The following is a 15,830-nucleotide window of genomic DNA, read 5'->3' on the forward strand; positions in this document are numbered from 1 at the left end:
ATTCACACAGTACGTATATGTATATATAGGTAAGAAAAAAAACACAAAACAATTGCTATATGTTCCTGAATTCTGTGTGACACTAATAAGGTTGATTAATAGAAAACATGATTTGTATACTAAAACAGCTTTCAGTAATTAGTAGGACAGGGGAACATCGCAGCCTTAGAAAAGGAAAACATTTCTCAGGGATTGCCGTCACCATGCAGTATGCAGAAGAACATTAATGGAAATAGGACGTGGATGTAAAACAATATAAATAATATTAGTAATAAGTCAGGGTGTGGAAATGTGTAACAACAAACATGCTTTCAAAACTTACAAAACTAGGTTCTTTGTTTAGGCAAACTTCCACAAATTCTTTCAGGAGTTTGCTGTAGTTTCCTTCAAGTGTGGGAGGGTTGCTTTTGGGAATGTGGAACAACACTTTCATAGGATGCAGTTCGGAATGAGGGGGTTCTCCTTTAGCAAGTTCTATAGCAGTTATACCCAATGACCAAATATCAGCCTGTAAGGATACAAAAATAAATTTCTTATTAAATAGAGACCTTTTAACTTATTTCATTTACAAAGTTTTGGGCCAGAATGTATTCATATATTTAACGCTTTGTACCATTCACCCTCAGGTTTCTTAACTATTAATAATTATAATACACGCTCTTTTGGCTTATCTCGGGGCACAAGGCAGGGTTGCCCGTTTTCCCCACTATTGCTTACTACAGCCCTGGACCCTCTCCTTAGACACTTTTCAAGGGAACCACACTGGAAAGGTATTCAAATGGTACACTCAGAAATAAAATTTTCAGCGTTTGCCGATGACTCGTTATATATAGCAAACCCGAAGACGGCAATCCCAGCCTTACATTCCATTTTTGCTACAGTATTGAGTGAACTTTGACCCTCTATTCTCCAGGACATTTTTAAAATTTTCAAAATGGGCTCATCTACCATTGTCTTATTATGGAAGAAGTCATCTTTACAAGATGATCTGTTTCCCAAGGTTTCTATACGTTATACAGATGTTATGCTGGAGGAAGAGAGATGCAGATGCACACTCTTAGCACTAAGAACACTGATAGTAAAAATTATTGAAATAAACCCTCACAATTAACATGGAGTATAATTGAAGTTCTTAGCACACATTTGTGCAAATATGCGGGCCCATGTACCGTGGCCAGGTGACTTCATCACATGGGTCCCTAACATTCCTAATACTTACTAAGAGTGTGCATCTGCACCTCTCTTCCTCCAGCATAGTATTAGACGCCTCAGCATGATAGGATATGCAGTCCAGGTCCCCCCTTTTTTCCACTATATTTGTGTATATATTCAGGGCCGGTGCAAGGTTTCTTGACACCCTAGGCAAAATTTCAGCCTGCTGCTGCCCCCCCCCCCCCCCCCCCAATCCACACACTGAGTCTTAGTACATACAGTAATTGCGGTAAAACCCAAAAAACGTGTTTTTATTGCATTTTCCTGTTCGTACATCCTGTCCAGCTGACTCTTAGGGGGATATTAAATTAGTGCTAAGTTTTCTGACAGTCGGAAAATCAGCACTAATTCGTCCGTTGGGTATTCAATAGCGGGCGTTTGACAGGTTTTGCTCCATTTTTGACATACCTTTAAAAAAATTTAATTTGTTGAATCGGCATGGTCAAAAACGGACCAAAAACTGTTGAAAACACCCGCAAATTCAGCAAATGTTCTCCCGGGCGGATTTTTCGACAAGTTGAAAAATTGGAACAGGCTTTGAATAGGTTGATTGTGAATTCAACCTACAAAAGGGCGATAAGTGCAATTTTTAGACGAAAAAACTGCACTAATTGAATACCCTCCTTAGTGGGAACCTCAAGACAGATTGCTGCAGGTGTTCTACATATACATGTATGTCTTTCCTTTCCCCCTTCCAGCAACCCTTCACCTCTACCTCTTATATATTGTAAGATCTACCCTCACCCCCACCCTTTACTGTATAGATTTAATGATCCTCCCCACCCCTTAAGTATTTCCCCCCTCCAGGGCAGGATTAATGGTGGGTATACACTGGCAGATATATCTGCCAATCAAGATGATCGGCAGATATATCTATGGACGGATCGGGCAGTGTGTTGAGCATACACACTGCCCGATCCGTCGGGGACTGATGTCATGAACTGGGTGGGCGTGTGTATACGCCCGCCCAGTTCAGCTGTCAATCACCGCCGGCCGCCGCAGCATGTGTACGGGCGGGCGGCTGGTTGCCCGTACACACACAGAGACACGCCAATATATCAGTAGATATATTGGCCGTCGGCTGTGCTGCGGGGCCAACGCAATACGCCTGTGAACGACGGAGTTCACAGACATATCGCCCGTACACACTGACCGACAGTCCCGCGATATATCGGCCGTTCAAGAGAACGGACGATATATCGGCCAGTGTGTAGGGGCCTTAAGACTGATGGGGGCCCAGGGGCAACAAGGTTGTGGGTTCCTCCACCACTAAAATAGATGACAAACACCCCCAACCCTCCCCCCTCGAAATACACAAACACACACTGAAACAAAGCCCACCACACACACACACCTTTACCTGGACAGGACAGCACAGCGCAAGTCCGTTGTGTGTGGTAGTCTCTTGGGTCTGACCGCCATTGCAGGATGTGGGAGCTGGTACCGGAGCACCGGAGGAGGGGTGGAGGCTGCAGTGCTCTGTTGCAGGGAGAGGCCATGTGGGAGCGGGCAGCCGTCTGTTACAGGGAGCTGCAATGTGGGAGCGGGCAGGGGAACCATGAAGGAGGAAGAGACTGCAGCCATCTAATCCAGGAAATAGCGGGTGGAGGAGGGAAGCAGAGCTCCAGCTGCAGCGCACACACAGCAGCGGGCGGGTGTAATATGTGGAACGAGTTCGTGGGGGGGGGGGGAGTATGAAAAGTGTTGCTGGCTGCAGAGAGGAGCGGAAGACAGTTGCTATAGCAACTGTAATAATAGCCGACAGCACGCTGCTTACTCTATGTACACATAGAGTATTAGAGCCGCTGCCAATGGGTTAACACTCACACTGTCAGTGCTGCAGGGATGCCGCGGCCGCCTTGACAGTGTGAGTGTAACCCAACGGCAGCTGCGCTAATACTCTATGCACATAGAGTAAGCAGCGTGCTGCCGGCTATTATTACAGTTGCTATAGCAACTGTCTTCCGCTCCTCTCTGCAGCCAGCAACACTTGTCATACTCCTCTTCAGTAAGGGAAGCATTCATCGGCAGCGTGAGCTGCCGCCCTCAAGTGGCCGGCGCCCATAGGCAGCTGCCTAAAGCTCCCTAGTGGTGGCGCCGGCCCTGTATATATTGTACACTGGAAGGCAAGGCTTCCTTCCTCTGAATTGGCACTCCTCCCATTCACCCTCAGGTGTTTTAATTAGCTGGGTTCCTGCATTTCAGATCACACATTGATAAGGCCCTATTTAGAGGTAAGTCCTGTATAAATTTATAGAATGTGATAGTATTAGGAATGTTAGGGACCCATGTGATGAAGTCACCTGGCCGCGGTACATGGGCCCGCATATTTGCGCAAATGTGTGCTAAGAACTTCAATTATACTCCATGTTAATTGTGAGGGTTTATTTAAGTTATTTTTACTATCAGTGTTCTTAGTGCTAGGAGTGTGCATCTGCATCTCTCTTCCTCCAGCATAGTATTAGAAGCCTCAGCATGATAGCACCTCTTGATATCTTTAGTAATAGGATGTGCAGTCCAGGCCCCCCTTTTAAGTTATACAGATGTTACCTACAATCCCTCCTAAAAAGGATGTGTCAAAACTGAATAAAGAATTGACGAAATTCATCTGGGCTGGCAAACGCCCCAGAGTATCTTTGTATAAGATGTGGCAAAAAAGGGAATCACGTGAGGTTAATTTACTGTGTCTCAAAACATACGCTATTGCAGCTAATTAAAGAATTGCGATAGACTGGATCAATAAACCTGAAGTATTTACAAAATGACATGTAGATCAAGATTTTATTCATGACTGGAATTTAGTGTCTCTGTTACATGTGACTCCATAATCACTGCCGGAATAGGTAAAGTCAACTCTTCCTTTGAGTTCCACGTATATGGCCTTGAGAATGATGCATCATAGTCTAAAAGATATCCAGAGATGAATCTAGCTTTGCTCCATTTTGGGGAAACCCAGAATTTCCTCCCATTAAGACGTCCTCGATCTTTAAAACATGAAACTTGGTTGGGCTTCGATGTGTAGTCCAATTTCTACCCCTGGATTCATATACCCCATTCCCTCATTCTGTTCTACAAAGGAAACACCCCTCTCTTCAAATACCATTATTCGCATATTTGCAAGCTGCAAGTTATGTACAAGAGGTGAGACACAGTCTACATAACAATAATAAGAGGTGTCATTTGGATAAAATGTTACGTACTAGGCTGGGGACCCCTTTTACCACTTCTGATATCTATGCACAATGGCGCTTTCAGCTCCGTATTGACTCTGGCACAGTGGGACTGTTGAGATTGCAAATAGACCTTCCAGGGCTTACTATGGAGAGGATATTACAGGCATATCTTCAACTAAATAAATACCTAGTCGCAGCATCGTGCACAGAAATGCACCAAAATATTTTACATAGATCCTATCTTACGCCTGAACTTAAATTCCGTATAGGGGATGCCCCTAATACAAATTGTTATATGTGTGGGTCACCTGAGCCTGATATTGGTGGTCATTCCGAGTTGATCGCTCGTTATTTTTTTTTCGCAACGGAGCGATTAGTCGCTAATGCGCATGCGCAATGTCCGCAGTGCGACTGCGCCAAGTAAATTTGCTATGCAGTTAGGTATTTTACTCACGACATTACGAGGTTTTTTCTTCGTTCTGGTGATCGTAGTGTGATTGACAGGAAGGGGGTGTTTCTGGGCAGAAACTGGCCGTTTTATGGGTGTGTGCGAAAAAACGCTGCCGTTTCTGGGAAAAACGCGGGAGTGGCTGGAGAAACGGGGGAGTGTCTGGGCGAACGCTGGGTGTGTTTGTGACGTCAAACCAGGAACGAAACGGACTGTACTGATCGCAGTGGCAGAGTAAGTGTGGAGCTCCTCAGAAACTGCTAAGAAATTTCTATTCGCAAATCTGCTAATCTTTCGTTCGCAAATCTACTATGCTAAGATTCACTCCCAGTAGGCGGCGGCTTAGCGTGTGCAATGCTGCTTAAAGCAGCTTGCAAGCGAACAACTCGGAATGAGGGCCATTGTTCACTGTTTGTGGACCTGGCCAATAGTGCAAAATCTGTGGATGTCTCTTCATGAATATATTAATTATAATTTACATGTTTGGTTTACGATTACTAAAACATGGCCATTCTGGGATATCTACCCACAAGATACTGTAGGCGGACTAACAAATGGCAATCGTAGATTACTGATAAAATTAGCTGCAGCTACCAAAAAAAAACTATCCTTTCACAATGGATATCTTCAGATCCGCTATCTATAACTTTGCTTCACCCTAAAGTCTCTTATCTATGCCTCATGGATTGGACAGAGGCCTCAACCCAAAAGGAAAGAGCAACTGACTGAAAAAATGAGAATTTACTTACCGATAATTCTATTTCTCGGAGTCCGTAGTGGATGCTGGGGTTCCTGAAAGGACCATGGGGAATAGCGGCTCCGCAGGAGACAGGGCACAAAAAGTAAAGCTTTTAACCATGTGGTGTGTACTGGCTCCTCCCCCTATGACCCTCCTCCAAGCCTCAGTTAGGTACTGTGCCCGGACGAGCGTACACAATAAGGAAGGATCTTGAATCCCGGGTAAGACTCATACCAGCCACACCAATCACACCGTACAACTTGTGATCTAAAACCCAGTTAACAGTATGATAACAGAGGAGCCTCTGAAAGATGGCTTCCTACAACAATAACCCGATGAAGGCAACAATAACTATGTACAATTATTGCAGATAATCCGCACTTGGGATGGGCGCCCAGCATCCACTACGGACTCCGAGAAATAGAATTATCGGTAAGTAAATTCTTATTTTCTCTATCGTCCTAGTGGATGCTGGGGTTCCTGAAAGGACCATGGGGATTATACCAAAGCTCCCAAACGGGCGGGAGAGTGCGGATGACTCTGCAACACCGAATGAGAGAACTCCAGGTCCTCTTTTGCCAGGGTATCAAATTTGTAGAATTTTACAAACGTGTTCTCCCCCGACCACGTAGCTGCTCGGCAGAGTTGTAATGCCGAGACCCCTCGGGCAGCCGCCCAAGATGAGCCCACCTTCCTTGTGGAATGGGCCTTAACAGATTTAGGCTGTGGCAGGCCTGCCACAGAATGTGCAAGTTGAATTGTGCTACAAATCCAACGAGCAATCGACTGCTTAGAAGCAGGAGCACCCAGCTTGTTGGGTGCATACAGTATAAACAGCGAGTCAGATTTTCTGACTCCAGCCGTCCTTGAAATGTATATTTTTAAAGCTCTAACAACGTCCAACAACTTGGAGTCCTCCAAGTCGCTTGTAGCCGCAGGCACTACAATAGGCTGGTTCAGGTGAAACGCTGATACCACCTTAGGGAGAAAATGCGGACGCGTCCGCAGTTCTGCCCTATCCGAATGGAAAATTAGATATGGGCTTTTGTAAGATAAAGCCGCCAGTTCTGACACTCTCCTGGCTGAAGCCAGGGCTAGTAGCATGGACACTTTCCATGTGAGATATTTCAAATCCACCTTTTTTAGTGGTTCAAACCAATGGGATTTGAGGAAATCCAAAACTACGTTTAGATCCCACGGTGCCACCGGAGGCACTACAGGGGGCTGTATACGCAGTACACCCTTAACAAAAGTCTGGACCTCAGGAACTGAGGCCAATTCTTTTTGGAAGAATATTGACAGGGCCGAAATTTGAACCTTAATAGATCCCAACTTGAGACCCATAGACAATCCTGATTGCAGGAAATGCAGGAATCGACCCAGTTGAAATTCCTCCGTCGGAGCACTCCGATCCTCGCACCACGCAACATATTTTCGCCAAATGCGGTGATAATGTTTCGCGGTTACTTCCTTCCTTGCTTTAATCAAAGTAGGAATGACTTCTTCCGGAATGCCTTTTCCCTTTAGGATCCGGCGTTCAACCGCCATGCCGTCAAACGCAGCCGCGGTAAGTCTTGAAACAGACAGGGACCTTGCTGAAGCAGGTCCCTTCTCAGAGGTAGAGGCCACGGATCGACCGTGATCATCTCTTGAAGTTCCGGGTACCAAGTCCTTCTTGGCCAATCCGGAGCCACTAGTATCGTTCTTACTCCTCTTTTCCTTATAATTCTCAATACCTTTGGTATGAGAGGCAGAGGAGGAAACACATACACCGACTGGTACACCCAAGGCGTTACCAGCGCGTCCACAGCTATTGCCTGCGGGTCTCTTGACCTGGCGCAATACCTGTCCAGTTTTTTGTTGAGGCGAGACGCCATCATGTCCACCATTGGTCTTTCCCAACGGGTTACAAGCATGTGGAAAACTTCTGGATGAAGTCCCCACTCTCCCGGGTGAAGGTCGTGTCTGCTGAGGAAATCTGCTTCCCAGTTGTCCACTCCCGGGATGAACACTGCTGACAGTGCCATCACATGATTCTCCGCCCAGCGAAGAATCCTCGCAGCTTCTGCCATTGCACTCCTGCTTCTTGTACCGCCCTGTCTGTTTACATGGGCGACTGCCGTGATGTTGTCCGACTGGATCAACACCGGTTTTCCTAGAAGCAGAGGTTCTGCCTGACTTAGAGCATTGTAGATTGCTCTTAGTTCCAGAATGTTTATGTGAAGAGACATCTCCAGGCTCGACCACACGCCCTGGAAGTTCCTTCCTTGTGTGACTGCTCCCCAGCCTCTCAGGCTGGCGTCCGTGGTCACCAGGATCCAATCCTGTATGCCGAATCTGCGGCCCTCCAATAGATGAGCGCTCTGCAACCACCACAGAAGAGATACCCTTGTCCTTGGAGACAGGGTTATCCGCCGGTGCATCTGAAGATGCGACCCTGACCATTTGTCGAGCAGATCCCTCTGGAAAATTCTTGCGTGGAATCTGCCGAATGGAATTGCTTCGTAAGAAGCCACCATTTTTCCCAGGACTCTTGTGCATTGATGTACAGACACCTTTCCTGGCTTTAGGAGGTTCCTGACAAGTTCGGATAACTCCTTGGCTTTTTCCTCCGGGAGAAATACCTTTTTCTGAACCGTGTCCAGAATCATCCCTAGGAACAGCAGACGTGTTGTCGGAATTAACTGGGATTTTGGAATATTCAAAATCCACCCGTGCTGTTTTAGCACTTCTTGAGACAGTGCTACTCCCATCTCTAGCTGTTCTCTTGACCTTGCCCTTATCAGGAGATCGTCCAAGTATGGGATAATTAACACGCCCTTTCTTTGAAGAAGAATCATCATCTCGGCCATTACTTTGGTAAAGACCCGAGGTGCCGTGGACAATCCAAACGGCAGCGTCTGAAACTGATAGTGACAGTTTTGTACGACGAACCTGAGGTACCCCTGGTGTGAGGGGTAAATTGGGACGTGGAGATACGCATCCTTGATGTCCAAGGATACCATAAAGTCCCCTTCTTCCAGGTTCGCTATCACCGCTCTGAGTGACTCCATCTTGAACTTGAACTTTTTTATGTACAGGTTCAGGGATTTCAGATTTAGAATAGGTCTTACCGAGCCGTCCGGCTTCGGTACCACAAATAGAGTGGAATAATACCCCTTTCCCTGTTGTAAAAGGGGTACTTTGACTATCACCTGCTGAGAGTACAGCTTGTGAATGGCTTCCAAGACCGTCACCCTGTCGGAGGGGGACGTTGGTAAAGCAGACTTCAGGAAACGGCGAGGTGGAGACGTCTCTAGTTCTAACCTGTACCCCTGAGATATTATCTGCAGGATCCAGGGATCTACCTGCGAGTGAGCCCACTGCGCGCTGAAATTCTTGAGACGACCCCCCACCGCCCCCGAGTCCGCTTGAGAAGCCCCAGCGTCATGCTGAGGCTTTTGTAGAAGCGGGGGAGGGCTTCTGTTCCTGGGAAGGAGCTGCCTGTTGCTGTCTCTTCCCCTTTCCTCTGCCTCGTGGCAGATATGAATATCCCTTTGCTCTCTTGTTTTTAAAGGAACGAAAGGGCTGCGGTTGAAAAGTCGGTGTCTTTTTCTGTTGGGGAGTGACTTGAGGTAAAAAGGTGGATTTCCCGGCTGTAGCCGTGGCCACCAAATCCGATAGACCGACTCCAAATAACTCCTCCCCTTTATACGGCAAAACTTCCATATGCCGTTTTGAGTCCGCATCGCCTGACCACTGTCGCGTCCATAAACTTCTTCTGGCCGAAATGGACATAGCACTTACCCGTGATGCCAGCGTGCAGATATCCCTCTGTGCATCACGCATATAAAGAAATGCATCCTTTATTTGCTCCAAAGACAGTAAAACATTGTCCCTATCCAGGGTATCAATATTTTCAATCAGGGACTCTGACCAAGCTACTCCAGCACTGCACATCCAGGCTGTCGCTATAGCTGGTCGTAGTATAACACCTGTATGTGTGTATATACTTTTTTGGATATTTTCCATCCTCCTATCTGCTGGATCTTTAAGTGCGGCCGTCTCAGGAGAGGGTAACGCCACTTGTTTTGATAAGCGTGTGAGCGCCTTGTCCACCCTAGGAGGTGTTTCCCAGTGCGCCCTAACCTCTGGCGGGAAAGGGTATAAAGCCAATAACTTCTTTGAAATTAGCATTTTTTTTTTTTTTTTATCGGGGGCAACCCACGCTTCATCACACACCTCATTTAATTCTTCTGATTCAGGAAAAACTATAGGTAGTTTTTTCACACCCCACATAATACCCTGTTTAGTGGTACCTGTAGTATCAGCTATATGTAACGCCTCCTTCATTGCCAAAATCATATAACGTGTGGCCCTACTGGAAAATACGGTTGATTCGTCACCGTCACCACTGGAATCAGTGCCTGTGTCTGGGTCTGTGTCGACCGACTGAGGCAAAGGGCGTTTTACAGCCCCTGACGGTGTTTGAGGCGCCTGGACAGGCACTAATTGATTGTCCGGCCGTCTCATGTCGTCAAACGACTGCTTTAGCGTGTTGACACTATCCCGTAATTCCATAAATAAAGGCATCCATTCTGGTGTCGACCCCCTAGGAGGTGACATCCCCATATTTGGCAATTGCTCCGCCTCCACACCAATATCGTCCTCATACATGTCGACACACGCGTACCGACACACAGCAGACACACAGGGAATGCTCTAAACGAAGACAGGACCCCACTAGCCCTTTGGGGAGACAGAGGGAGAGTCTGCCAGCACACACCAAAAGCGCTATATATGACAGGGATAGCCTTATAATAAGTGCTCCCTATATAGCTGCTTTAAATATATATAATGCCACAATTTTGCCCCCCCTCTCTTGTTTTACCCTGTTTCTGTAGTGCAGTGCAGGGGAGAGACTGGGAGCCTTCCTGACCAGCGGAGCTGTGAGAGGAAAATGGCGCCGTGTGCTGAGGAGATAGGCCCCGCCCCTTCTTCGGCGGGCTCGTCTCCCGCTCTTCAATGGATTCAGGCAGGGGTTAAATATCTCCATATAGCCCCCGGAGGCTATATGTGAGGTATTTTATGCCTAAAAAAGGTTTCTCATTGCTGCCCAGGGCGCCCCCCCCCAGCGCCCTGCACCCTCAGTGACTGCCGTGTGAAGTGTGCTGGGAGCAATGGCGCACAGCTGCAGTGCTGTGCGCTACCTTAAGAAGACTGAGGAGTCTTCTGCCGCCGATTCTGGACCATCTTCTGTCTTCAGCATCTGCAAGGGGGCCGGCGGCGCGGCTCCGGTGACCCATCCAGGCTGTACCTGTGATCGTCCCTCTGGAGCTTGATGTCCAGTAGCCAAGAAGCCAATCCATCCTGCACGCAGGTGAGTTGACTCCTTCTCCCCTAAGTCCCTCGCTGCAGTGATCCTGTTGCCAGCAGGAATCACTGTAAAATAAAAAACCTAGCTAAACTTTTTCTAAGCAGCTCTTTAGGAGAGCCACCTAGATTGCACCCTTCTCGGCCGGGCACAAAAACCTAACTGAGGCTTGGAGGAGGGTCATAGGGGGAGGAGCCAGTACACACCACATGGTTAAAAGCTTTACTTTTTGTGCCCTGTCTCCTGCGGAGCCGCTATTCCCCATGGTCCTTTCAGGAACCCTAGCATCCACTAGGACGATAGAGAAATTATTTAATGTTTGGTTGCCGTATGTTAGAGTATTGACCCCGGTCCTTACAGAAGCCCTAAGAAAATGCTTCTACCTTACCTCCTGGTATAATTTGGAAGTGATAAGCAATGGTGTCCCTTTCTGATATAATACTTATGGTTACTATTATGTTCTTATTGTGACTATTAGTATGGTGGACTGTTTAAATATGTATGTGTATTTTGTATGTCTTGTCTCTCACACTATTTCATTTAATGTGTCTTGAACTGCTCTGGTTGCATCCAGCGGAGTGTATTGCATACATACCTACTTCCTGGCTGCTCTCTCCTGGAGAGAGGAGCCAGGTCGGCTCAGCAGGGGGGCAGGGCAGGGCAATGACGAGCAGAGGGAGATGGGATGGGATGGGATGGGACGGGACGAGACGGGACGATATTACCGGCATTATACTGCAGAGGGTGTGGCTATGATGAAGCGATTCAACAAGAATCGTGTCATCGACTGCCCGGACCGCCCACTTTACTCACTAAGTGGGCAGCCGGGCTGTGGGGACCAGAAGAATCGGGAGGCTTGCCTGCTCTTCCAGGGGGGTTGGGAGGGTCACCCGATTTTCGGGAGCCTCCCAGCCATTCCGAGAGAGTAGGCAAGTATGATGTATTGTTTGTCATTTATGCATACTGTACCTGTCAATAAAAGTGTATTTACAAAAAAAAAAAAAAAAGACACCTTTTGGTACTCAGCATGGGTTGTAGCAGCTACTCAGTCGTTGGACACTTAGAAGGTAACTACTATTAATAAAAAAAAAAAAAAAAGCGCAACCAATACATAAAAACAATTTGAAGTATTGTATGCACACAGTCTTTGCTTACTGAATGATTTCAGCTTGCAGCTTTAGGTGTAAAAGAACGGAGTCCCACCAGCACTGCTCCTAGGTTTATATGCCACCCAGCGGTGAAAGAATGATAAGCTGTAAAGCAGCAGAGGGTATTACCCTCTACCTAAAATCCTCTCTTCTCCTTATTCCAATCTGGGGGACACAGCTACCTTGGAGATCTGCCAAAGCTACACTTGAGGGGCCGGTATGCACAATACCAGTAAGCCGAAGAGACATTTCTTAGAATAGATCAAAACTTTAACCTGCAGTAAGAATTGACTAAAACATATATACTTGTGAGATTTTCTGGTTGAAAGCTATTGATTCTTTCATATATAACAAAATACGATCAGACTCCAGAGATGTATTATTTGTTTTTTTATTTGAATGTTTCATTACATGTTATATAACTATCTGTTTCACCCTTCAGCTTCAAGGGTTTTGATTAACACATGACATCTGCATTGTTACCCCCTTTGTAACCAGGTCTGTCAAACATGCATTGTAACCAATGTTGTTTACTTGTATCGAGTCCATGTTGCCTCAATAAAATTTTTTTTTTTTTAAAGAATTGAGTAAAACAATTTGGCAATAGGACAAGACTGCCAAGTTGAGGACCCAGGAAGCAGGCCCGATCACTGATAGTGAACAGTACTCGTCTCTTAAAAATTCTGAGCTAATGAAAGCCTGATGGGAAAAAAACAGCCTAATTCTCCTAACAGATTAGCCAGAAAAGTCAGGCATACATAAAGTTAGGCCTCAGAACCTGAGGTCCTCCAAAAGTACCATATCCCTAGTGGTCTAAGAGTAAAAACAACACTTTGAACTCCATGAGACCCTATCTGTTCATCTGAGTAAAAGCTCCTCCATGTACCATTCTATAGCAGATCAATATATATTTGCTCAGAACGATCATCTGCATCGTAGAACTGTACGAATGTTGCAATTCTGAAACGGTAAAAACCTATATGTGCCAAGGTGTGGTGATAAAAGACAGAGTGCCTCGTCCACTAGGAAAGACTGCACTCTGCCAGGGTGTACATCACTACTCTTAAGATGCAAACATGACGTGTGGTCTTGTTTCCTCTAAAGACTACCAACCCTGTAGAGTGTAGCTTCCCAGATCATAAACCCAGAAGACTAGTGTCCGTAGGCCCTAAGGCCCATCCCTCTATAGAGGATGCAACCCAGGTTAAAAACACTTTGTGTTATCCACCAAAAGAGAAATTGCCCCCACCTGATAAAACTGGATAACGCAGATAAAACCTTGTTTAGAGTAATCCAAGAGCAAAATTCTGACAATGTTCTACTTCGGAGATGAAACTCATCTACTTGAGAAGCTACTGCATAGGAAACTTGTGTGCTTTGGCAAATAAAGAAAGATTTCAAATGACCCTGATGTCTACTCCCTGATAAGAATTTTTTTTAGCAGGTCTGTGTCTAATACAAATCCTCAACGCACACTGCACAGAGCATTTAAAGTCTACAATATACCCTTTGGGATTCCAACAATTGCATTGATTTGAGGTCAAATCATTCCTGAATGTGAGGCTGTCCAAGAAAGGAACAACCATGACTTTCCTTATTTTCTTAACACTGCAGCCAGAACTGCCATCACCCTTGTATTAACCTTCGTATCAACATGGAATGTCCAAATGAAGACCTCTGAAAAGAAAAATTGGAGAACCTAGACTGTGACCCTCAGGATGTCCCGATGTGTCAAACAACGTGCTGCCACAGAAGACGCTTCTATGTCAACTACAACTTCTGTGGGATTAGAGTTGCAGATATCTGAACTGCCACAATAGAATCTGAAGATACAGTAGTGTCTTTTAAGTGCATGTGAGCCAGAAAAATCTTAGTTCTACACACTAATTAGAGGATGTTTCTTAAGGGAATATTCTTCACGCTGGGACAATAAGTACCTATTCAGTATAAAGTAAAATACAGTAAAAAGAAGCATCCCGGGGGGCGTGGCCTGGCAAGTGAGCTGAGAGGAGGCGATTTCAGTGTGCTCCTGCTGGCCCTGCTCTTTTTCTAGCCTTAAAAAGTGAATTGGGGGCTTACACACACCTGCAAAGTAGTGTACCCTCTCCCTATCACACCTGGGACTGGAGGGTCTGGACTGCAGAGCCGGGGAGCCCTTTTCAGGGTTCCTGCAGGTTGCGGCCTTCCCCTCCACAAGAAGCCGGGGACTGAAGTAGGACTCCCCCCCCCCCCCTCCCCCCCCCCGCCCGGAGACGCGGTTGTGCGGGCTGTCAGAAGAGGGGACCTGGGTGTGCACACGCATGTGAAAACTGAGCATCGACTGGTGATTTCCTCGGAGCCTGAGACGTGCAGCTGAGGGGAGCTGGCGGCGGCGGCTCCGTACGGCGGGTGAGTCCTCTCCTGCGGGTTTACTCCGGCGCAGCATCGGAGAACCTTCCCCCCCTCCCGCCGCTGTCCCTACCCCCCTCGACTTGCCTGCTACAGCCGGGTGCGTGCCGCGGAATCGGGGAGCAGACCCTGGAGCTCCCGCGGATAGCGGCCTAGCAGCTTCCCACAAGCCGGGACCTGGATTTTACCGCCGGGCCGGCGAGGTCCGCGGTTCAGGCTCCCCACCCTCACCTTCGCTCCTGAGCACCCTCACCTTCGCTCCTGAGCACTCAGCACGCCGCTGCTCACCTTATTGGAGGCCTCTCTGCTGCCCTTGAACTGGACCACGCCGTAGGCCGTGCGGCTTGGCGGAGCTGAGGGACGCCCGGCGGCCATCTTGGAGGGGTCTCAGCTCTCCCCTGGGTTTCCACCTTAGTAGCACCCACTGACCCCCGGGATGCCTGTTGGATACCCCAAGGTATAAATATCTCCACACAGCCTCACAATACACTGCTGTGAAGCTCACTGCACTGCTACTGGGAGAATACCCCTGCATGAGCACTCTCTCTCCCCAGCAGTATATCCTCAGATTGAGATCTCACGGGGACAAGCTGCCCATACCAAGTCCTCTCCGATAGGTCTGTAATACTCCAACCTATATCCCTGTGTTTCTAAAAGCACCTCTGTGGTGCTTTCTCTTGCACCTCTACATATTACAGCTGCGGTGATTCAGGGATTTCTTATACAAGCCTCAACCTCCGGAATCTACACTCGTGCACTACAGGGCACCTGGATGCCCCCCCCCCCCCCTCCCCGGCCACACTCTATGAACTGCATATGATGTGATCTCACCATGTGATACACCCGGTCCTGTGGGTGACCCTCATGCTATAGGAGCTTCCCCGTCCCTGACTAGGTGTCGACTACCAATCTACCTCTTTCCTCTCCGTCACTATGCCTAAAGGATGGAAAAAATCCAATGCCCACAACTTGGTGGGCTACTTCAAGAACTCCACCCCGTCTTCTACTCGGAAATCATCATCACCTCCACCTGTATCAGCAACGTCCGACCACGACTCGGATGATGATGCTTCCTCCACTCCTGCCACCAAAGCAGACGTTGCTCTTCTTCTGTCCGAGATGCGCAATATAAAAAAGTCAATCCGTGCAGAGGTGCAGGAAGCTATCTCTGGTCTGAAGACAGACGTGGACAACCTGGGATCCAGAGTTGACGCTGTTGAAAGGAAACAAGAGGAGCTTACCGCTTTTCAACAAGAATCGGAACAGGAGATGGCCCAAATGCGTACAGATGTTATGCTACTAGCAGATAAGCAAGAAGATATAGATAATAGAGGCCGGCGGAACAATCTCCGGATCCGCAACGTTCCCG

The 15,830-nt window shown here is 47.3% G+C and overlaps 1 protein-coding gene across 2 annotated transcripts in view; it reads right to left on the bottom strand.

Moving 5' to 3' along the window:
- Window positions 1-15,830, bottom strand: part of STK24 (serine/threonine kinase 24) — a 160,571-nt gene that overhangs the window by 25,123 nt on the left and 119,618 nt on the right. For both annotated transcript variants that reach the window (XM_063953064.1, XM_063953063.1), the window contains exon 6: window positions 323-508. In XM_063953064.1, coding sequence (XP_063809134.1) covers window positions 323-508 — 186 coding nt within the window. The remainder of the gene's footprint in view (window positions 1-322; window positions 509-15,830) is intronic.

This window comes from Pseudophryne corroboree, chromosome 2, assembly GCF_028390025.1.
Source record: "Pseudophryne corroboree isolate aPseCor3 chromosome 2, aPseCor3.hap2, whole genome shotgun sequence".
In the NCBI taxonomy this organism is placed as follows: Eukaryota; Metazoa; Chordata; class Amphibia; order Anura; family Myobatrachidae; genus Pseudophryne; species Pseudophryne corroboree.